The 23,917-nt window shown below is 36.4% G+C and overlaps 2 protein-coding genes and 1 long non-coding RNA gene across 6 annotated transcripts; 2 read left to right on the plus strand and 1 right to left on the minus strand.

Annotated features, from left to right (window-relative positions):
* Positions 1–698: 698 nt before the first annotated feature.
* On the plus strand, positions 699–17,273 carry LOC147848623 (uncharacterized). 2 transcript variants are annotated; one of them, XM_087338294.1, is made up of 25 exons: positions 699–943; positions 1,108–1,225; positions 1,351–1,419; positions 2,174–2,275; positions 4,053–4,221; positions 4,296–4,394; positions 4,481–4,630; positions 4,736–4,775; positions 4,979–5,039; positions 5,111–5,193; positions 5,271–5,369; positions 5,549–5,664; positions 9,539–9,657; positions 9,739–9,809; positions 10,423–10,528; positions 11,766–11,911; positions 12,580–12,738; positions 14,385–14,488; positions 15,562–15,737; positions 15,846–16,029; positions 16,137–16,236; positions 16,307–16,475; positions 16,559–16,641; positions 16,722–16,798; positions 16,947–17,273. In XM_087338294.1, the coding sequence occupies exons 1-25, from the start codon at positions 806–808 to the stop codon at positions 17,116–17,118; spliced, it is 2,910 nt and encodes a 969-aa protein (XP_087194420.1). In that variant the 5' UTR covers positions 699–805; the 3' UTR covers positions 17,119–17,273. The 2 variants fall into 2 exon arrangements, with proteins under 2 accessions (XP_087194420.1, XP_087194421.1); XM_087338295.1 differs by having other exon boundaries at positions 12,583–12,738.
* On the plus strand, positions 6,305–9,532 carry LOC147848624 (uncharacterized). The gene is made up of 3 exons (XR_015531901.1): positions 6,305–6,696; positions 8,589–8,677; positions 9,217–9,532. It is a non-coding gene; the product is annotated as an uncharacterized LOC147848624 (long non-coding RNA).
* Positions 17,274–19,676: 2,403 nt separating the features above from the next.
* LOC147848625 (uncharacterized) lies at positions 19,677–23,911 on the minus strand. Of its 3 annotated transcripts, none has more exons than XM_087338300.1 (5): positions 23,508–23,911; positions 22,016–22,168; positions 20,626–20,697; positions 20,362–20,503; positions 19,677–20,108 (listed from the first exon to the last, which is right to left on the minus strand). In XM_087338300.1, the coding sequence occupies exons 1-4, from the start codon at positions 23,889–23,891 to the stop codon at positions 20,384–20,386; spliced, it is 729 nt and encodes a 242-aa protein (XP_087194426.1). In that variant the 5' UTR covers positions 23,892–23,911; the 3' UTR covers positions 19,677–20,108; positions 20,362–20,383. The 3 variants fall into 3 exon arrangements, with proteins under 3 accessions (XP_087194426.1, XP_087194424.1, XP_087194425.1); XM_087338298.1 differs by having other exon boundaries at positions 19,677–20,129; XM_087338299.1 differs by having other exon boundaries at positions 19,677–20,268.
* Between the last annotated feature and the right edge of the window lie 6 nt (positions 23,912–23,917).

The raw sequence follows: 23,917 nt of genomic DNA on the forward strand, positions 1-23,917 counted from the left end.
GTAATGATATCGCAAAAACTCATAGATTTTAATTGATCTCAAGTTCTCAAATAAGTAATTGAAATAACTCAAAATTATTTTTTGCGTTATTCCATAACCCTAACGAAGTCTCAAAACACACCAAATGCTCCCTGAATGAATTGTGATTTAATAAATCCTTTGATGCATAATGATCCAACCATTATTATCCATTAATTTGCTTCCAATCCAACAGTCTATCTAGTATCCTAAACACCACCAAATTTGAATGATCGATGCACTTATTATCCTGTAGCACTTTCATTAGATAATCTGCTTATTATATCCTAACACTTTCATTATTTGATTTCTTAATTCACTAATATGCTTATTATATATACTAACAATTTTGTTAACCAATTTCTTAATTCACTAATCCTACTCAAAAGCTGATTAAATAAACTTACTGCATCCTAGCACTTTCATTATCTATGATTGATCAACATGTCATATGTAACACTTTTACTATCTGTTTGCAATCAACTTATTATATCCGAAAGATGTTATTAATCCATTGCTTAATCCGATGATCTTACAATGAAGCCGTCATTAACGTCCTAAACCAATGATGTATGCATGTGACCGGGTGCCAAAAAGTAAATTGCAGTTTGATCATACAAGGAGCCCTTCATTAATGATCTCTTCTCAAACCACTTATGCAATTCACTTTGTGCTTCAATATACTCCACTACAAAACAAAAGGACCCAGAAACAGAGTATGTTCAGCCATTCCTAAAGATCAAAAGTACTGGCGAGGAGACTGTGATGGACACAGGTCTGTAGATCGATGAAAGCAGGCCCTGGATCGGGAACTGCAGTTCGGATTGGAATGGTTTTGGATATGGGCAAGCAGCGGAGCTCCGTCTCCTCCATTCTGCCTTTGCCTCTGCTTCTGCTCATCACAATTCTTCTCTCCACATCAGAGGTAAATAACGCATATGCAATCTCAACAGTTGTCTCTTGCAGAGATCATATCCGTTTATTTCAGGCTTAGAATTTAAAATAACGTACACTGCATTTTCTGTACTCCATTCACGTTCACTTGCTGCAACATATTTCTTTGTTTATTTGTTTTTCTTCTCTCTCAAGGTTTCTGCCATTGAACGGCCTGCTAATGGAGGCTGGCTTAAATCCTCATCCCCAGTTTTGTCGCTGTTCAATTTGAGAGAAAAGAATAAGTTTTGGAGTGAAAAGGTGATGCAGGCAGGTAAAGGGACCCAACTGTGGTTAATGAATCAGTGGTCATCCTTTGCAACCATACGGGCAGTCCTCAATGTGTAGAGGAGATAAAGCATCTGTATGTTCTTAACACATGTCTTTTCTTTGGAATAGACTTCGATGACTTGGAGCGACCTGATCCCAAGTCCACAAAGGCCGCCATCTCAAATTTTACAACTGCAGGTACAGTCTCATGGACACTTCTACTTCATAAGCATTTCTGTTGAGGGCTAAGCAGTCCTACAGATACCATGAAACTTGTTGTGGGGTGTTATTAAATTAAATTGTTCTACATGTTCTCTACACTGGTGAAAATTTAATTTGTTTTCAGAGTAATGGAAATTCTCTTCCAATTTGTTCACTTTTTAAAGTTGCAAGGCTTTTAAAGTTTATCTGTAACCACCAAGCTCGGAAATGGAGGAACCAGTGATGGTGAGCCTGAGAATGAAAAAAAGCGAGGATTGGTCTCCTAGGACATCATCTGTGCTTATGGACCTAAATAATATGATGCATAAAAAAGGGTTAACTCTAATCTTTTTTGTGGAAGATAATCAAATTAGGAAAAATCCTGTTTTTGTTATCATGAACCTGAGAAAAAATTTACAGCTGGTGCTGGACATACCTTCAAGTGGTTCTTTCTGCTCAGATTTAAAGTCTTAGCTGAAGAGATGTTCTTTCACATTTGTGCATTCATGGATCTCCAGTTGCTTGTAGCATTGTAACAACTATAAAAATGAGACAATAGAAGAAAAGAAATTCTGGCATATTGCAATACACCGAGACTTTATCAATACATTTGTTTTACTTGTTGCTGTTTTTTCATGTGAGAAAACTGTCATCTCTAATCACTAATACATTAGTTGCTCAATACTTGATTCAGAGATCTAGTCTTATAAAAGTAGCTGTTTTTGCTCAAGTGTACTTGCATTGTCTACAGCATCTGTAGCAGATTACCTGAAGCTGGTACCGGTGGAGTCCATCTATTTGCCATTACCAGTTAACTTCATTTTTGTAGGCTTTGAAGGCAAAGGAAACCAAGGTTTGCTTGTCTCTTTCTTAACATTGATACAGTTGCTTTCTCATTACATCTACAGTCTATTTCGTTTTGCATTTTAGTACAGGTATGGAATACATATGTAAATTATGAGTGCAATTTTTTCTTGGACTGCACTGGGATAAATCTTTCTTGTTTGTGAGTTTATGAGTTACAGATATGTATATGTTGTTGGCATTTATGTGCAGAAAAATTTAGAGCATATATGTTTTATAGAATGAACAAGTTTTAAATTTCTCATGTGACATTCATATATTAATAGTCCTCTTTGTTTTGCTTTTGAGAAAGGGATCTCTGATTTGTTAGAACAATCCTTTGTCCATGTTATTGAAAGACATTAATTTAGAAAAGCACTTGCTAAAGTTTTAGTCTATTTTCTAGTTGATATTGCTTGAAAAGGGTATAGATATCATACTACTTAGGAAGTTTCTGATGTACTTGTAGATAACTAGAGCCATAAATTATTTTGTTTGCAAAGAGAATTGTGTGAAAGAAGCCCAGCTTATCTGTAAGCTGATCTTGGTGCTCTCAACACATGAAATTATTGTATCTCATGCTGTAATAGTTTCATATATGGATCAAGTTGAGTGGATGTAGCATGTCTTTGTATTGCATATTCTGCCATGTTTTGGATGTAAGAGGCACACGTTGATAGGAGAACATCATGAAATTTCCACAGTTAGGACATTGGCTTTTTGCAGGAGTTGTTAATGAATCTCTCAATCATTTTTGGAGAAGTTCACTTCCACTAGCGTGCTGCACATGCAGTATTTATGGTAGTATTCGACCCTGAGGGTTGGAGACGATTCCACTTGTAAGTAGGCGTGATAACCATGTGCTAGAGTTGCAGACTGATTATAGATTGCATCCCACACGTGTTGGATGGTCGGCTCTTCCACTTTCAGGTTTTCATACATGTTTTCTTTCTTGGGGAACAGTACTGCGGTTGCAGCATAGACTGGATATGCATTTGTCTCATGTGGGACTTCAGCAGCTCTCATCTTTTTGCTATTTTATGTGATGCAATATGGATGTGTTGCCTTGTGATTAGTCAGATGCCCATCATCACCTTGTGGCATACCTGGAAGAGATGTTGCACTCAAATACTGGGTGGTGCATCTGGAAGAGACCATGAGGAGTCAATGGAATGCCTTAACTAGCGGAATGGAATAGATACAATAAGGCACGCTTTATCGTATCTTAGGGACGCTCTTGCCTTTCCTTTGATTTTGTTTGCAGCCAAATTACATGTGGTTGTGTTACATGGTGGTAAAAACCCAATGACAATTTCTTGCAGTCAGGTCTGCAGCTTTGCATACTCCTTTTGTACCATCCTCATAATTTGGACACATGAAAATTTTGATGGATTTCTTGTACAGTTAATATCAACCATGCTATCTATGTTGAAAAAGTGTTAGCTGGATTGCATAACCATAATATGATTCCCTTTGCTTTTATTTAGCGTAGATTTGTTTTCTGTTTAATATTTTGACTCGTGATATTTTGTTATCTAGGATTCTTTTCAACTATTTGTCTTTGTATTTTCATTTTCATTGTAAAATGTTTCTTTTGTCATTTATGAAAACACCATTATTTTCAATTTTCTAATAGACAATAGAACACTTAATATATATGCATTTAAATACTACCTTTTAAATTTTTTCCTCATTTACTTGATTTGATTTCCAGAGCAGCTGCATGATTTGGGTTTTACAAGTGAATATTTATAGTCTATGCATTAACTTCCTTTTCTTGTTTTAAGATGTGAGACTTGGACAAGAAGAGCTTGAGCGATGGTTCAATCAGATAGACCATGTGCTGGATCATACACGAGTTCCCCAAGTGGGAGAATCACTTACACCATTTTATAGACAAAGAGCTGACGGAGAGCAGCGGCATCATCTTCCACTTATTAGTCATATTCATTACAAGTAAAGAGAACATAGTTCCATTTGTGTGCCTAAGCAAATGTTGGGTATGTTAAAACATAGTTGGTCTTTTGCAGTTATTCTGTCCATGCTATTGAAATGTCAGATAAGGTTACAGCAGTATTTGAATATGCCTTGAAGGTTCTGTCACGGAAGGAAGACTTAAAGGATGCTAGGTATGTCTCCTGTCATCTGAGAAGCTCCATATTTTTTGTGTTGGGTGCTGTGTTATTTATTTATTTCTCTTTATATGATCTGGCAGGCCTGATTCAGATGTCCAATGGCAAGTTGATGTTGACAGTATTTCATATATTTTCTCAAGCTTGGTGCATTATTTGCAACTTGGGAATGCATACAATATCTTCATTTTGAATCCAAAACGTAATCCAAATCGTGCCCATTATGGTTATAGGTAAGCTTAGGCAAGTGATAATGCTGATTAAAGAGCAGCAAATGTAAAGCAGGATGTTAAAGTTGTGACAAGTGGATCTTAATAGCTTTGACACATTTTATACAGGCAAGGTTTATCTGATACAGAGATACGGTTTCTGAAGGAGGTAAAATACAGCAGACTTCATTTCTCCTCTCAGCTCATCAATGACACATTTTTTTCACTCTCTCTATGTGTTGGTTATAAATAAATTGTACATACAGTGATTGATGATCAATAGCTAGCTAGTTAGAGTTTCTTTGTGTTTATTTTTGGATCAAGGTTATAGTATTTAGGCCCTCTGAAGGAGTATTTTATTTTGGATGTCAGGATAACGAAGCACGGCTGGCTGTTATTAAATCAAAGTCTGGGAAAATCTCAAATCCACTAGGTATGAGCACAAAATAATTTTGTAAACTCTTGACAAGAGTTGTTCAGGTTGATAAAAATAGTTTTGTATAGACATGGAAAGAAAGACGAGTCCCTTGTATGAACACCATCCTATGCTGAGGTTTGCTTGGTCAACTGTGGAGAAAGCAGACATGGTAATTGAGAAATCTTGATTTATACTGTCCTTGGTATCTACAGAACTGTTGACATATAAGTGGTAATTTTATCCCAGGAACATTGGATTGATGCATCTTTTGATGCTTTGAAAACGATAGAAACATCATTGCAGGATAAAACTGGTGCAGAAATTGTAATTGCAAAGGCACAGGAGGTAACTCATTCTTGAGTGAACACATTTTCTAACTACATTGTCACTTACAATAAAATAATGTCCTTTATATGGAAGCTTTATTCACTTCTTTAGTTGATAAGACTTTAGGATTCTCGAACTTTTATTTCTTATATGAGTAATTCAACATGGTATAGTGTTCATGTAAAGTGGTTGTGCAGGTATTACATAAGAGTGGTTCAGACATAGCTTTGGCCCTTCAACGGGAGTTAAGCCTGGAGGAAAATGCTGGTCTTCATTCAGATTGTCTTGTTGATACTTGGGTTGGCATTGAAAGGTTGTGTTCATGAGATTTCACAGAAAGTCACATTTTTTTTGAGTGGAAAAAGACTGCATTATTTGGTCTGTGGGTATAATATAAATATAAATATAAAATAAATAAATAATAAATATCTTTGTGAGTGTGTATGTATGCACATATAAGTACTGCCTTCATCATATTCTTCTTCCTTCTTATTTAGTAAAAGGGCGGTTGCATATGATTCTAGATTCATTGACTATGCTAAGAATGTGAGGAAGATCATATCCACATCAAATTCTCCGTCTGCAAAACTTCACTCCTATGACGTGTCAAGGTGCCATTACTATGCTCATATTAAATTTGGTGAAGGTTCTGTAATGGTGGTACCTTGACACATCATAGAAATGGTGTTTTGTGCCAACAAAGAACTTAAGTGGATATGATCTTCATCGCATTCTTAGCATAATCAATAAATCTGGAATCCAGTTCAATAACTGACAGGGGTTTTTGTGATTGTCATGTGACCTGTGTTTTTATGTGAGACGACATATTACTTTTACAGAACCACAGTTTTGGTTGCTGAGGGCAGCAGAAAACAGTCTAATTTGCATGCAGTTTTGGTTCCAAGTTAACCATCACTAACTTCTTCATAGCTCCCATCATGTCTACCCCCCCCCGAACTCAACACATAGTAGAACATGCCCTAGCAGAGCCACCCTAGAAAGAAATATATATTAATGTCTACTAGAGGCCAAAGTTGGTCTACGAGACAAATCATGATTACAAATATGAGTGAATTCATGTTGTTGATACTGAAACAAAAATAAAAGCTCTAGGTTTCCTACCGTTTCATGATTGTGATCTTAATACATCTGGCAAAATGATTTTGGAGATGGGATACTAGCATGAACTGCATAACTAATATGAATGGTTTGAATAGTGATGATTGGACATTGTATCCGAGGTTGGTGCAGTAGAACAAGGCTATGACAAAGTTGAACAATTGCAGTTTGGTGTCCTCATGCAGATCAAACATGGAAAGCAATGAATTTCCATGATCTGCTGATGGTATGAACCATGTGCCTTGTATTCTAGTACTCATGGTCTATGTTCTCGGCATTCCTTTTCTTGCTCTATGTTGACTCCTTGGCACATTGTTAGTAGAGGTGTGGAGCTATGGAAGAAGTCATATGCTTTTAAAGTTTGAGCACATTCGACTTCTTCCCTATTTGTTTTGTCAAATGAAGGAGCTCATGTATAGAATAGCATATTTCTCTCAGACGTGCTTGTAAGCTGGGCACCTATGTATGAGATGGTCCTTGCTTTTGATTTCTCCTTGACATACATCTTTCAGTTCTAGGTATGTGAAGGGCTTGTCCTGCTTTAATCTCTATTTGGTCGGTGTAAACTGTAAGTTGGCCTATTTCTTGCAAGCACTATGTGGCATGTAGATGTCCATGTCCCTCAGTTTGTGTATGAATCCATCCTTTGAAAAGTCAATAAAATTATCTTCGCGGGAGGCCATCTTTAGGGGAAGAGGCACCATTGGTGTGACCCAAGTCTTTTAGGTATAAACCTGCCATGGATCTTGCCATAATATCTTCTTTCATTCGTCATTTTGTAGAGTTGTACAATATCAAAAGGATGGAAAGTTCTCGATGTTGAGGCCATATCAACTGTGAATACCATGATTCTTCTGCATGTTCTGTTGTCACCATTTGCATTGATGCTTCAGTGTAATTCTTTGAGCTGGCATGGTTTGAATCTGGTTGATGAAGCACACTATCTGGGATAATGCTTCTACCATCATAATGGGTGTTGCCAATTCAGCACAAATGATTTCATGTGGTGTGGATGCTTTGTGTGCATCATCCATGTCAACATCATTACTAGTGAACTCTCTAGTTGTGTCCACATGTACATGGGGAGGCTTGGAGCCCATACAGCTGTATTGTAAATGAGAGCAGGGTTGACTGTGGTGTTGAATTACCATGCTTGTGTGCCTTGTGGCATTGTATCATGCTAAGGTGGCATAAGGCTTGAGTTGATCCTTGGCAACCTGGGTTATAGAGAAGCATTCATTTGTTCGTGTACATGTGACTCCCTAGATATCCATAGGAAGCCTCTACGTCAACTTACCTTGATGATGGGGGGACTGCAAGTCGATGTGGATTTATGAAAGATCAAGATATTAGTTTTTCCTAGGTTTACCAAAACTCTTTTTGCCCTGTGAAAGCCATAGGGCATTGAGATGTTGCAGCCTGCATGATATTGACACCAAGATTCTGTCATCAGCATAAAAGACATGAATCAATTCTCTTGCCGCCTCCACATCAGATGTATTCCTCTACCCTGTTGATGTGCAGCCTGAAGAGGGTAGAAAGAAAGAAAGAAAGAAATATTAATGTCTTTTAAGAGGCCAAAATGGCCAATAAGACCAAACAAGAGATTACATTGTAAGTGTTGTCTTGTCTTTGAGAACAAAAAATCAAAAGTTTTTTAGGTCGATCCAGAATTGAGAGGCCTCTGAAGCGAGGGAAGCACCTGCTATGGCAGGAGAGCTACAACACTCTGTCACACAAAATGGTCATGACCTCAGGGAGCCCATCCACAACCTCACTCTTCTCAAAAAGATAAAAGCGTTCATGGCTGGTCATAGGAGTTGTAGGCGACATTACTGTAACACATCACTGGTCATTTTGGGCTTTCGTAGGCGAGAATATTACTTTCTTTCTTACACTGTATTTTGGCTTAAAATAAATAAATTCTCTCATTTCTTATGAGTCGATATATCAAATCTAATGTTGATACATAGATGCCGATTTATGGTAGATTGGAAATGAATAGGATATCCAACAGAAATGCTATGCCATGCCATTCGTACTACAAAGTTTTCAAACCGAATTTGATCAAAGACTATCTTGATACACTGCATGCGAGTATAAATTATCTAATGGCAGGAAAAGCTCTTAAACCATGAATTCAACTCTCTGCTGTCGTGAAGTGCGTGTCATACATGCGCGGAGAAGGACTGGGCCTCTAAAAGATGGTTCAAAAGGATTGTTTTTATCAAGATAGGTCTGAACCCACAAACTTTGCGATAGATTAAATAATCTCCACCAATAAACCAAAACAATCCTTGAATATTTATCTATTTATTTATACATATTAAAATTTCTAACTTATAGATATTGAACGACTTAAATAAATATACTCGAATGGAAAGAAGATATGATTATATTAATTTATGTGAACTTAAACTTCAAATTTCAACCCTCCTTTTGAGATTTTTTGCACCACATTGCTCTTTTATTTTTTGAGACATGGATATTGATTGTTTTCTCTCTTCCCCCTTTTAATATAAGATGAGAACACCTTTATATAGGGTCTCACATGCATTAAGGTCTAATAGATTGTCACCACTTAGTGCTCATGCTTCAGCTGACTTACAATAATTTTATTGACTATGTATTTAAGAATGTAGTATGTTTTTAACATATGAAATAGTTATCTTAGTGATACTTATATTCCTTCAAAGAGGAAGGGTATTGAGTTCGAAATACGCTCTTTGTGTTTATTATACATTAGATAAGTTACTTGCTTTGGAGGTGGTTTCCGATCGTGTGCCATTGGCAACACAACATAGTTCATATCATTGCAGTCAATTGCCTACTATTTTTTATTCACATTTCTCAATTGGTGCGTTGAATGCTTTGAATTCCCCCGAGGTATTATGTTTTGAAAAATAAAATTGTCTGTGAGTTGAAACCTCGAATCTGATTGTTTAAAATGCATTCTCTACTCTGACCTCTCACCTGTCTGGCCATCTATGTATAATGATAAAGTGGTTGATCGTTTCAAATGATGCATTGATGTTTCTCAATGAAATTATTCTTCACTTCGATTGCAGGTGGGCATTTATTGATTTAAGTGCAGGACCATTTTCTTGGGGTCCATCTGTTGGTGGTGTGGGTGTAAGAACAGAACATACTCTACCCTCTGTCGATAACCTGCTGGCAACCCTTTCTGGTAATGATGGTATATTCTGATAGCCTTTAGATAGTAGTATAATGTTGCTTATGTATCATTATAATTTTATTCTATTTATAGATTCTTCTGAAGATGAGGCACATGATGATCTTTCCAATCTTGTTGAAGAAAGATTTTCAGTGTTTGACGAGGTAACTTACAAACTAATTTAAGAATCACATGTATATGCAATGCAAGAGTTCTTTTAATTCAAGATGAAGAAGGATGTCAATATTTAAACATAGGAATAAATAAACAGATACTTCTAAGCATGCAGGTATAGATATAACTCAGTGAAGTGAAGAACTAACCCTAGCTGTCTGTAAAATTCCTATAATTCAATATGTTAATCCATATGGCTAACCTGTGTACATCATTAATTGCACCACTCTTTCCTGTCCCACTCGTGGGGGTAACTAATAGATGCTAGATCACTCTTAAAAATATTTGAAGGCTTTCATATGCAAAGGCACATTTGTGTAATGTTTAAATGAAGAAGAAAGACACTTATATTTAAAACTAACATTATTTTATTCTGGTAATGTTGAATGCACTGTTGAATTTAAAACTCCCATCAAAGGTTCCTGTGCACCTGAGTTTTCCACGGCAATATTTTATAAATAATATTGTTTAGAAAAACAATTTTTAGGAAATATCTTTTAAAATTGTCAACATGCCCATATATGCTGTTTTCAAGTCATCTCTAACGCATTTACATGGTGCTTGAGTCAAATAACTAGCTCCTGCAATCTTTTGATTGTGCAGGAATCTCCCCATGCAGTTGATACACTCCTTGCGGAGATAGACATTTATGAAGTCTTCTCTCAAAGACACTGTGAAGGAAGAAGAGTGAAAGTTGCACTTTGTGATGGTATCATCGATGCAAATTTCCTTTCATACAATTTTTTATATTATTTTTAATGTTTTTATATGAAGATAGGTTCTCTGACTTATTGTGATGATCATATGCTGCAAGGGTGTAGCTACTACTTGACCCATGTAATGTATATATTGTAACGGCCCAAATAAGACATTGTAGGCATGCCAATTACACTGAATACAATGTCAAAAATTATAACATGCATTATTCCTAAATATTTGGATTGTCTAGTCCATTATAAAGACTGATACGTAAGCCAACAGCCAAAGAAAAGTTACTTAGCAGTGGAAATTATAGTGATACTAAATTTTGCAGAAAGTTTTCTGGTGAAAGAAATATATATTGATGTCTATCAAGAGATCAAAATTGCCCCTAAGATCAAGTAATAGATTCCATATGTTGTCTCATCTTGGAGAACAGCTAATCAAAATACACAACTTTGAAAATAAGACTATTAATTTATGTTGATATAAATTGATGAAAATGCGGGGTTGATAGTATTCTCATCCATTAAATCTAGAAAATATATGACTTACAGATCGACAAACATCTGACAAAATCCACAATTGGTTTATTATATATTTTGAATAGTTTACTCTAATGGCACTATAGAGGAGTAAGCGATTCCTTATTATATAGTATATGAATCATCTGATAAAATGATATTGTGCGCACTTTTTGACCTCTGTATAAGTGTGATGTGATTATTATAATGCTTCAGCAAGCAGTACCTTTGAATGTCTGGTATTTAGTTGTGCACATGTATTTTGCGACTTGTAAGTGTTTTTTAATCCTCACAACTTCAAGCAATGACTATTGTGAGATTGACATTTGGAAAAGAACTTGAATCTTTATACTGCCTAAGCCAAAACAAACTATATTAATGGGGATTGAAAGTTGCATTATTTAAGATAAGAAACTATTAGATGACACACATGTACGATTTACATTTGCTACAAGGTTTGTTTATAAGGATAACTCTGTTGAGATGTATACCATACATGACATTAACTTTCGGGATATACTGCCAGAGATTGATGCTCATTGCATCTCTGGCATTATTTTAAACGGAATTGTTTGATTATTCGTGGCAACAGTCTAAAATTAATAATTTAATAACCTTAAAAAAGTGGTGACACAAATTTTCTCTTCAAGAAGCTTGTGAAAGTTTACTTAGATGACCATTCATTGAACAACTTGTCTTTTACTTACATGATTCAACATGCAGAACTTCAAGAGAGAATGGGGGACTTGAAAGAAGAACTACAATTTTTGCAACAGGAAAATGTAGAAGAAGCTCACAAGAGAAAGGCAGAAGAGGCATTGAAACGAATAGAGCGATGGAATCTCTTCAGCGATGCCCATGATGTTCAGGTGTGTCGGCTTTGTTTACGCTAATTCTCTATTTTTATAATCATGAAATTTGTGAGAAAACTGCTATGAACATTTGTAAGGTGCCTAAGAGTCTAGCAACAGCTTAAAGATAAACTAAAACAAGAACTATGTTTCTTAGTGATGCTCAAAGACTTTAAATACAAAAATGAGAGTGTTCTTTGTATCATATGCATTTGTAAAATATTCCTGGCTCATAATGAGTTGTAGTGGGAGAGTGGAGGGAAAAGAGCAATGTAGTAAATGCTGTATGATGTAGTGGCTAGTTCAAAAAGTCGAGTGAATACGGTAGACAGGAGAAAGAAAGAAATAAAGATATATTAATGTCTTTTAAGAGGCCAAAATGGCCTATAAGACAAAACAAGAGATTACACCTTAAGTGTTGTCTCGTCTATGAGAACAACAAATCAAAATAAAATAAATATTACTAAGTAAATAAGTTTAGAAGAGACTAAAAGAATCTGGTTTTCGGCACATGTAAGATTCTCTAGTTAGATATCTTGTAACTTTTGTCTCTAAAAGATCTCTAGCATCGGTCAATCCAGAATGGGGAGCTGTCACCCTCCAACAAAGATTGGATGTGTTCTCTGTGGATTTATTTTCGGCATATGGGTTTTTGAAGATAACTTATCTAAACATACATTTTGCAGCAGATTGGTAACTTTTCAGTTGCTCGAGATTGGTTTCTTGCAAATTTGGCAGCTACATTATGGTCTTCTATGAAACATGTCATCACACCATCAACTGCAGATGGTGCATTTCATTATTATGAGAAGATTGACTTCCAAATCTATGTAATTACTCAAGAGGTAAGTTACATGGATTTCAGCTACCTTTACATGTGATAATGTAGAAGTCAAGTAACATTTGTATTGTTTCCCTTATACTTGATGTTATTTTCATGATTATTAGAACTGATTCTATGCATAATCTATTTATTATCTCTTTTTGAGAACTAGAATCTGTATGAAATTTCATTGTGATGCACTCTGTATAAAAAGACTTTACATTTTCTGAGGAATAAAAGCATTCCACATTAATATACATTTGGGGGACCAGAAATAAAACCACAAACACCACAATTCCCAACTTTTTGTGTATATGTGAGTGCCAAATGCAAAAGAAAGAGGCAGACCATGTAAATGTCAAAAACTAAATCTCAATTTCATACAGAGGGAAATCCACTCTCAAATTTTTTATATCAACCACCATATGAGTAGGCTGTACTATGAAACACACAATCTAGTGTTCGGAAAGCAAATCCCTTGCCCCTTACATGTAGCATACTACCATATAGTACAGAAGGGGAATATGAAGACACAATCATCGATTGGAATGCGCATAACTGCGTTGTACTAAAATACGGCACCAAGGGTCATGTTAAAACAATGATGCCTGAGTAGCACATGAGTCAAAGAAGAATTATGAATGTTAAAATGATGTCCATATAGTACACGTATACAAGAAATAAAATAGATTGGATGCAAAAAAATCATTGGATAATTGGATAAGTCAAAAGTGGCTCGGAACACATGATGAGAAGGATGAGTGAAAAAAGAAGAAGATCGGAAACAGGCATCTCTTTGTTGACAATCTGGATACACTACCTTTAAACTAACAGATCACTAGCATAGAATTATCTTCTCTACAGTATCCAGTATTATTTTATGGTGTGTTTGGAAGAGGCATTGTACTCAATATTCTAGGTAAGATTATTCACTCATAGAGGATTCAGTGGGATGCTTCCGCTGGCTCAGGAAAGGCAGCACAGGAAACATGACAAAGTTTCATTACTACCCAGTGGCATATTCGCCTATTCTCCATCTGGCCCCTTTGAGACTTTGTCTGTTAGTACACTCAAATGTAGTAGCTCATTACACATGGCTTTTATTAGCTAATATATTTATAGGAATTGTATATACTCTGTACAGTTATTGGAATTAGGATACTTGACTGATTTGGTGTTCGATGGATATTGAACTAAACAATATTTGACTAAGATTTGTTTGTATAAGCAAGAGCATAGCTGGGATTTGCATGATAAGTGTACGAGATGCTTTCTTAATAAAGATGGATTTTGAAGTTCTTTATGGATTCCATCATAAATGAGGATAACATAATTAATGATGATAAGATAATTACAAGGAACAACCATTTTGTAATTCCTAATTCTGTCTCATTTCTCTTCTATCATTTCATTCCAGGCAGCTTCATATTTTGAAATTCTAGAACCTCTTGTATGGTCCATATCTACATGTGTGTGGGTTCTTGTAATTTAATTATGTATGAATCATGATGAAATGAGTAATGACATGTGTGTGCCTTCACACTATATTTATTCTGGTTTATGGTTCTCAAAGATGAACAACATTTTAAGATGTACTGCTACTCAGTCTCAAAGACTGTTGTGGCCTCTTAAAGAAGTTAATATTTCTTTCTTTCTTTATTGTTACAGAAAGTCAAGCACAAGGATTTGTTACTTATGGATGTCAGCTTGTTCAAAGAAGCTCTGGCTGGAGTCATTGCACCTGGTCAAAAAGTGCAATATTCTATACGAATGTATATTTCTTTTTCCCTTTTTGGCATTGGGTAATTGTACATAAGTCACAATAAAATTGCATGTTGGACAAAGAAAACCATGCAATAATTGCATGCAAAGAAGGTTCACATAGGCTATGGTGCTCAACTGCCATGACGGAAACCTGCCAAACAGCTTGTATGACTGTACATGCACTCAGTATAGAAGATTTGGTGTAACAATGTAGTTTGTGGTTCTTGGGACTGTATATGTGCACACTGTCCTTAAGTGGTACCAATTGCTGGATATCCATGAGAAAGTTGAGCACAGGCTTCCCCTTGTAAGGAAAACAGACGCTTCATGAATGTTGGTCCTAGATATGTGTAGGATAGTGTATATGCCACCTTTTCTTCGCCCAAAAACATTCTGGTTCTGTTCTCGTTAAAACACAATTTTTCAATGTTGACCAACAAATCTGTATTTAGATTGAAGAGAGCGGGTGCGAGTAGTCATCCTTGTTTTACTCCAATCCTGCTAGACACAACCTTTGACAAGCTATTGCACTTTTCCTGACACTGATTCATATAGAACATAGGTTCCCTAGTGTATATCTATTGGGACTCAAAAGGGCGTCTAGTCGATCTGTAAGCTGTGCAATGGTACAGTGTCAAAGTACTCAAAAAATCCACATCTTTTTATGGACATTGCGCTCATAAACAAGGATTTGGAGGGTCAAATCTGCGATTCAAACTTGCAAACCTCTTTTGATGTATTTGGGGAAATGTTATCTTTCTCCGGTCTCTGCATGGATTCAAGCTCTATTCTCACAAACTTCTGCTCACATGTATGACTAATGGCTCAACTGGATTTCAAAGAGAAGTTTTTTGATAAAATTATTGTGGCATTCTCATATTCAAAATAACACATTTACTAATGAGTTTTGTGTTCGAGTGCATTTGGCAATCATGTTTGGTTTTCTACATATTCAATTGAAAAGAGAAATACATACATGATTTGGCCTTCAGATTTATTTCCTACGTTTATATTTTTACATTTGAATTTTTTATTATGCAGCAAGTTTGAGGTTTAAACTTTCTTGTGCCTGATTTTACAGGCTAGCTTTGTCTGAAGATACTGCTTTGTCAATGGCATTTTCTGTAGCCAGAAGGGCAGCTGCTGTGCCTGTTCTACTAGTTAATGGTACCCACAAGACCACAACACGATTATATCTCGATTCTCTGATTCTACAGCATCAGCTTCAACATTTAAGTGGGAGTGGCTCAGTGCTAGGTAGTGTAATATTAATATCCAAAATAATTTACTAGTTTTTGCAATGTGACCTTTTACAACTTCGAATCCATCTTTTGACTGCTAGAAGGTTGCACTGCCCTTTATTAGGACATGAGAGAACTTTTCTGGAGGTGCCCATCTTTTGGTTCATACAGCAGGGTGAGCCTCTTTTTATCGATAAGCACTATGTGGCAAAGGCATTGCCTGATATGGTGGTGGTGGTGCAATCTAGTCAAGCTTCATGGGCAAGCCATCTCCAGTGCAACAAGAAACCTATTCTTTGGGACCTCAGGTCTGTTTTAAACAGCCAAATAAATTACAAGGTCCAAATTTAATTATGTCCTTCTAAGTACTAATAATACTTAAACTCTTGTATCTATGTACTGTAATGAATGACAGCCGTCCTCTAAAAGATGCAGTAGCAGCAACAGCTGAGCATATAGCTGGATTATTGCCTTCTCACTTCGCTTATAGTGAAGCCCACAGTAGTGGAGATCAGGTTTGTGTTATGAATCCCTTATACTTACCAGATAACTATGATTAGGCTAATACTTGATCTTGTTCTACAGGATTGGAGATGGGCAGTAGGCTGTCACCCATTTTCCAGCACAGCATCAGGATGGCGTGTCTCTCTTTTTCAGTCAGATGCTATGATGAGAAGTTACATCATAACGACATTGGATGAATCAGTTGAAAGAATGAATGAGGCGATCAAGCAACTTGCTAAAGAGCCAACATGTATCCTTTAGGGAAAAATGTTTTTTGAATCTTGTAAACATTTTCAGAATCGAATACATGGCTTCAATCTTTGACAAAAACAGACAAGGAATCATTTGAACCCTTCAGAGGGCAGGAGCATATTCTTCTTAACAACTATAATACAGTCATCAACCTATGGAAGAGGGTAAGTTAATTGGTCATGGCAAGTGCACTTGAAGGAAATATGTTTTCTGATTTTCCTTTCTGTTGTGTTGACATCTAAAGATTGCCAAAAGCATGGAGGATCTTCGTTATGGAGATGCATTGCGTGTGCTTCATCTTCTTGAGGATGCATCAACAAGGTATTTGTGAGAATTTAAGTGAAAGCCAATCCCCTGAATCTTCAAGACGTTAAGCTATCTTGGGCATTTCGTGATATTCACATACTACATTTAAAAGAACTTATTTTCACGTACTACATTTATATGATTTCATTTGGCTTGTTCCCAGGTTTGTAAGAGCTACCAATGCAACTGTTGCTGAGCTTCACCCAATTCTCTGCACTAAGCAGCACAATCTAGCAGTGGGATACGAAATGTACACAGGAATTGGTATCATCATGTCAGTGATTATTGTTTTATTATGGCTGAGGCCAAGGCGAACCAAGCCAAAAGTAAACTGAGTGTCATATGCTGGGAGGAAGAAATCAAAGTTAAAAGAAGCAACAGTTAAGATACGGGGATTTGTTATACAAAACATATCAAGTTTTGTAGCACTAGTGAAGAAATGTGCTAAACTCACCAGAAAGTTCTCTTTAATCAAAGAAAGGTTTCTGCATCTGATGAAATACTAATCTGTTTTTGAAGGAAGCACTCGATCTAAACTTTCATTCATAATGTTGCTTTTTACGTAAAGTAATGCGATAATGTTCCATATTTTCTGCAACTTCGTCTTGTGCTCATTTGGGTAAAGAATGGATTTGTAGAATGTGCTGGGGGGAGTACTTAGTTCAAGGAAATAATGGAATAGAAAAAAGGAGATTGAGGAACCAATGGATACTACTAGTGATAGAACCAACCATTTTTTCATCCACTTATTCGTAATTCTTCTTCGTTTGGACTGAAGGGAGGAGTTACGTAGCATATAACAATGGAAGTCAGGAGAGGTAATGTAATGGTAGGTAGAAAGTCAAGCCTAGATAATTCCTGTTACCTTAACGTGTTTTTACTTCATTTGCCTCTGACATTAAAGATGTTTGTCCTTATCACTGTCTTATTGATGTCCAAAATTAAGCCCTTTCTAACCCATGGTCGTACCAAAAAGAGGAGAAAGCATCAACATGAGCAAAATGAAATGAATACCTTACCTGTGTGGATGGTCAAGTCGTTAATTGGCTTAATTAGATATACTGATGGGGTTAGGGCCATTTAGAAGCAGAAATGGCACACCACCCATGTCTTTAGCATGCGTTGAATGTGCAAAACTACCAGTTTGGAACTGGTTTTATCAATTGGGAGTCTGTGATCATTGAGCCAAAGAAGGTAGGTTGCTCCTCAATATCACCATCCTGAAATCTAGGATTGGAACAGCATGGTCATCTGCATAGCTAATTAAAGGTAGATAAACTAGATGAGCTCTCACAATTAGGAATCACCAACAGTTTGGTTTTGGCTTAACCAATTTAGCATTGTTTAAGCCAAACTGGATACTTATTAACCAGTTTAGGGGAATTCAAACCTTACGGGAATTGAATTGAACCTGAAGTAGTTATGAGCTAAACCAATACTTTCTGGTTCAATGTTTTTCTTTTGAAATGGCATCTTTCTTGCTCTCTCTCTCTAAGAGTTCTTGGGACTATGTAGGGATATGTTACCTCTCTCTCTATCTGTCTCACCAAACCAAACTGAGTTCAAACCAGTTAAGAAAACTCAAGCTTGAATTGAGTTAACATTCAAAGAGCCTTAAGTCTCATACTTCCACTCGACCCTCTTGTGGTCATGCAACCCTTGGTGCAACTAAAAGGTAATGTACACATTTGCAATTCCAAAAGCCACTATCTAAATTGTGGCTATTTTTTATACACTCGTCACACCAACTCTTGTCTATGGAGTAGAAACCTAGTGTTCAAGTCTCAACGAGGCAAATAAATGGAAATATTTAGACAGATCTTTAGACTCAATCATTGCTTGCATGCTAAGGAGCAAAGCATTGTGCCCCATGATATAATCCGGGCACATATGGGGGCTGCCCCCATTAATCATCAAGGTATTATTTCGATCAGTGACCAATATCCAATGGTTTTGGGAGCTCCCTAAACGAAGGTACTCAAGTTTGGCAAGGTGGAGATTTGTTAACTTTTTGTCCCACTAGTTGGAGGATCCTCTTAGTTTTGGATCCTCAATTTTGGATAAAGAATGGGCCAAAAAGTTAACAATATCATCAAATCAACTAGTTGTGAATATGGAGATTGTCATTGTTGATATGCTGAAACACATCAATGTTCAAGTCACATGGCATAAAAACAAATGCATTACCCCCCACTCCAATATATAGTTTGGGTTGTACCCATCTAAACATGATTAAAGTGGTAAAGAATAGAGTGATCCGGACTGATATTAAAAAGTTGGAAAACAAGATAACATGGATTAGCCCCATTGCATCTCTTGGAAAGAAAATGGCCCACTATAAATAAGACACTTTTTACATACATCAAAGGATGGATTCCTGATCAAACCCTATAATCTATCCTATGCATTACCAAGTGTGATAGGGCAATTGCAAATATTTTCATATTAGTTAGAGGTTGAGGTATGTACGAATACCTCTAAAAGAAGGAATTTTCTAATTGTGTCATCAAGGAGTGGAATCTAAAGTACACTTGTGTTGTTTTTTATGAAACAAGTAAGGTTTCAGCCAAACACTGAAAGTAATAGAATATGAGTGCCTATAGTATTTGGGTGAGGCTTTTCTTGCTAGAACTCAAGCGACATTGAGAGATGTTGCCAGTCAATTTAACAAAGGACAATCACAACTTTCTTTAGCACCATCATTTCTACTGATACTACAAGTCAATCAAGGGGTCCCAACCAAGATATTGCAAAGGGGTTACAATAGATCCAGCACTAGCAATTTGTCGAGCATGTAGACCCCACCTCATGGTCTGCCTCATCGTTTATGAAGATAATGTATAAACACAAAAACCACAAAATCTATTCATTAAAATTTGATGACGTTCATTAATCACATCAAAACAGAGATGGTAGCAATTTCTATTATAACAAATAGCAGATGTTTATGTCACAAATTGTTTGCACCTGAAATTTTTCTTTTCTAAAGGAAAACTTAGGTTCTCCCAATTTTCCTTCCAAGGAGAGTGTAACAAATCAATAAATGATTAAATCACTATGGCTTCCCTTCGGTCAACCATAGTTAATGAATGTGATTTATCCCAAAATACAAGGGCACCACGTGATTGCATATCTGACAAAGTAATATGAAGACCAATCTTTTCACAAGACTATAACAGATCAGGGATCACGTCCTTTGTAGGATCCATCATTTGTGACCTTCAAATGCACTGCACACGATGTACTAAAAACCATCCACGCCCTCCAATGTCGCCCATACTGAAATAAGGTTTTTAGTCATTATCTCCAAAAAATGACTTCGGTCCTATCCAAGAGATCATATTATCTGGTCAAGGAAACAGACTTATGACAGGTAGACATAATAACATTTGGTTTTTACTTAAAGATGTTAAAGCTGATTGGGACCCAAAACATCAGAAAGCTCTAATATCTTTCTTGCATGATAGCATAAGCTTCCCTAATGCCTACAATGCCAAATGAAACGAAAATCACAATGATGGACATTAGGATTCTGAAGACACAAAATAGAAATTGAAGATACAGTTATAAAAACGTACCTTTCATTCGCCCATGAAATGATCATGTTAGCTGTGGTCTATTAGTTCTTGTAGCATATTTTGTGATAAATCGACGCATGTCCTTGGCTTTCTTGTCTGGAGTAAGGCCAGCTTGTTTAATTCTGTCATAAATAAGCACAGCCTGGGATAAAATCAAGATTAGCCTTAAATACCATTACAGTATCCTTATTATATTGAACACCACCAAATACTAACATTAAATCTCCTCACACTATCCTTTTGGTATTGCACACCACATCATACCTCATCAAATTTCTCAGCCTTGATGAAGCCCTTCATTAGGGTTGTATACGTCACCAGGTCTGGCGTCATTCCCTAATCCAACCAACCATTCAGATATCAGCAAAGTTTGATAAATTTAACTACATGAGACCGTCTTAATATCTGCGCTTTCTTCCAAATAACCAGTGTCAGGTCTAAGCTATCAAATACATTTGACATATTGGTACCCTCTTGAAATTAAGTTCTTTTTTAATCTGCAACACATAATCATATAAGAGACAACGAACTAGTCATCAGGATCATTTCTGCCCTAGTCATAGTCAAGTTGAATTTGCATTTAGCTTTTACATGCAAACTAGTGAAATGTTGCCACCAAGCTGTTCAGTCGAATTATGTTGAGAAACTTAAGACAGTGTTCAGTTTTTTTGACAATGCCAGTCTATTCCTTCTTTTACAGGATCACAACATTATTATCATTCCCAATAAAATAACCTTGCGAACATTATTATTATTATTAGTTCAGAAACCAGAAAATGAGATTCCAACCCTCCATGTTTGCTCTTAGAGATCATTGTTCCACAAAGAGGCCAAAGGAGAACGAAGATTAACATCATCAATGTGAACCTTTTATGGGCGATGGAATAGCATGTGAAATTTCAATCCATTCAAATACAATTCAACCAAGGTCAAAAGACAATAACCTTTCAATATTAAAGAAGTCAAAAACATTTTTCATGCTCACAAGAGGAGGATGCCAAAGCGGTTCAGTGGAGAAAGGTGAAGTTTGGTTGCGTACAAGTTTAAGTCCAAATTCGCTGCTTTTTAATATGTATTTACCTTTAAATCTTGTGATCCTGCAAGGCATTTTTAGAAACTACAAGTTCTGCCCTTTCTTTGCAACCAATGAAGTTTGCCATGTCAACATCAGATTCCAATCACCCCTTGCGAGCAGGGTTTAGGGCATTGTTTTGTCTAGAATTTACTCTGCTTTAAAAGCTACCATAAGCTGTCCATGATGGGTAGGTGATGATGCTTCCTAAACATTAGTCACAGGGGATGTCATCTGCTGTTTCAAGTCGCCTTTTCGGAATGCATAATTAAGACAAGCAAGACCCAATTTTTTATTTTTTTACTAAATTTCCCAGTTTTTCCCCGTTTTCTATTCTCTTTCTGCCCTCTAAATTTAAGAATTAAACATATTTAAAATCAAAGAATAAAAATATATAATGTATATGCTTAAGCATCATTCCCATATGGCTTCCAAATTTTCCATCCCACTTCTATTTCCACATATCAAGAACCCTAGATTAAATTATTTACTATCAGTAAAGCTATATAAATTCAAATCCATAATTACCCCTTCCAATTTTCAATAAGGACATTTAGTATCAAGGAAATTGGATGAGCTTACATTTTGAAGCATGTAATCAAGCACAGACAATCCCTCTTCTGGCTTAGCTGCTACACTGAAGGAGTTTAACAAGGAATTCAGCATGACTATAGTTGCCCCAATGCCATCGGCTTCCATTTTTTTGAAGACGGCCATAGCTTGCTCACAAAGTCCCTGTGCAATAATAAAACAACCAAGGAGTTACAAATGCAAACGCCATCAGATTTTATTGCAAACGAAAGAAACAAACACAACATCCAACATTGCTTAACATTGCTTCAAACAACAAAAGTATTTGATTAATCCCATGATTCTAAACAGGTGATTTGAAAAGCATATCACAAAACCTAGATTCAAAATAGAAACATCCTCATAGCTTCATGCAAACTGCGAACAAACTCAGAGCCTTCAACGTTGTACTACCTGATCGGCTCATACAATGACTTGAAGCCCTTGGCATCCCAGTAAATATGCAATGAGTCACATAAATTTATGCATAAATGGATCTGCCAATTCTGCCTTTGAGGTTCGATTTGGAAAAATGTTATGCTTGCCATTCTGCTGTTTTTTATAAAATAAGAGGGTGGTGCCACTGCCTCTTCAAACAAGGCTCCAGCCTACAAAAAACGGCAATGGAATATAAAGATCAACCGTGCTTGGGACGCTTCTTACTAGAACTCAAGGGCCATAGAGAAAATTTGTTGAGGGACAAGAATGCAACTACAACTCATCAATGAAGAGCCATCACAACTTTCATTGACTTCATCCTTCCTCACACTACAGGTCAATCAAGGGCTACACAAGTGGGATATCGACCACAACACTCGAAACAGTCCATAGAACAGGCAATAGCAATGAGTCATACACATTGTACACAGCCATCTGAACCAGCTCCCTCACCTTCTTTAACGACAAATAAAGACCATTATCACCCAGCACCCTCACATTGGAGATCTCTCCATATTGAATCGGACAAGGATGGAAATATTTTGAAGGCGAACGTTTCAGTCTATTGAAATTTCGAATCTTAAGTGCCTAGTTATCTAGATTTTTGTGTAGCCTTTAATTTGGTTTGTTGTTCTCAGAAATAAGACAGCATTTTAAGATGTAATCTCGTGTTCAGTCTCATAGGCCACTCTTAAAACACATTAATATGTCTTTCTTTCTTTCTTGCCAACCATTACCAATTCTTGTTCTCACCATTTGTCATATGAAACTACATTTTCTCTTGTAGCATTTCCAATCCTCCTGCAATTTAAGAGTTTGTTTCAGCTTTATATTAATATAAATAATCTTGGCATTGTGTTTGGAAGGTTTTTAGAAATTGGTTAGCAATGATTATGAGGAGATGTAAACTCATAAAGAAAGTTCACAAACCAGGATTCTACCACTTATTGAAAAGTGATTGGCACTGTCATGAAGAATATATTCGCGCTGGATATATGGAAGCAATTATTCTAGAGTACTTCTATTACACATCATTATAAACATAAGCAGTACAAAATTCACATACCTGTCGAGCATACGCATTTGCTAATGCACAATAAACACTTGCTTCAGGCTTTGATGATCGTGTTCTCATCGTCTCCAAACACTCAAAGGCATCCTGAAATCTCCCAGATTGACCGTATACATCAACTAATGTAGTATATGTAACAGCATTTGGAACAATGCCAATGCCCTTCATGTCTTCAAGAATGCACTTGAGTTCGTCCCAACACTTTAGGCACCCTAACCAATATATGAGAATGTTGTAAGAGTGGGAACTCGGCTTACATCCTTCTTCTTTCATCGTAGAAAAGAGTTGCAATGCCATATTTGTTTCACCTGCCCTAAAATGGCACTCTATAAGTGAGTTCCATGTTATTACATCAGGTTCTATGCCCTCGGATCTCATTTTCTTGAATAGTTCCCGTGCTTTTT

The sequence above is a fragment of the Azolla caroliniana genome, unplaced genomic scaffold (assembly GCF_043228905.1).
Source record: "Azolla caroliniana isolate FFs.n. ecotype wild unplaced genomic scaffold, voAzoCaro1.0.p SCAF_292, whole genome shotgun sequence".
NCBI lineage: Eukaryota > Viridiplantae > Streptophyta > Polypodiopsida > Salviniales > Salviniaceae > Azolla > Azolla caroliniana.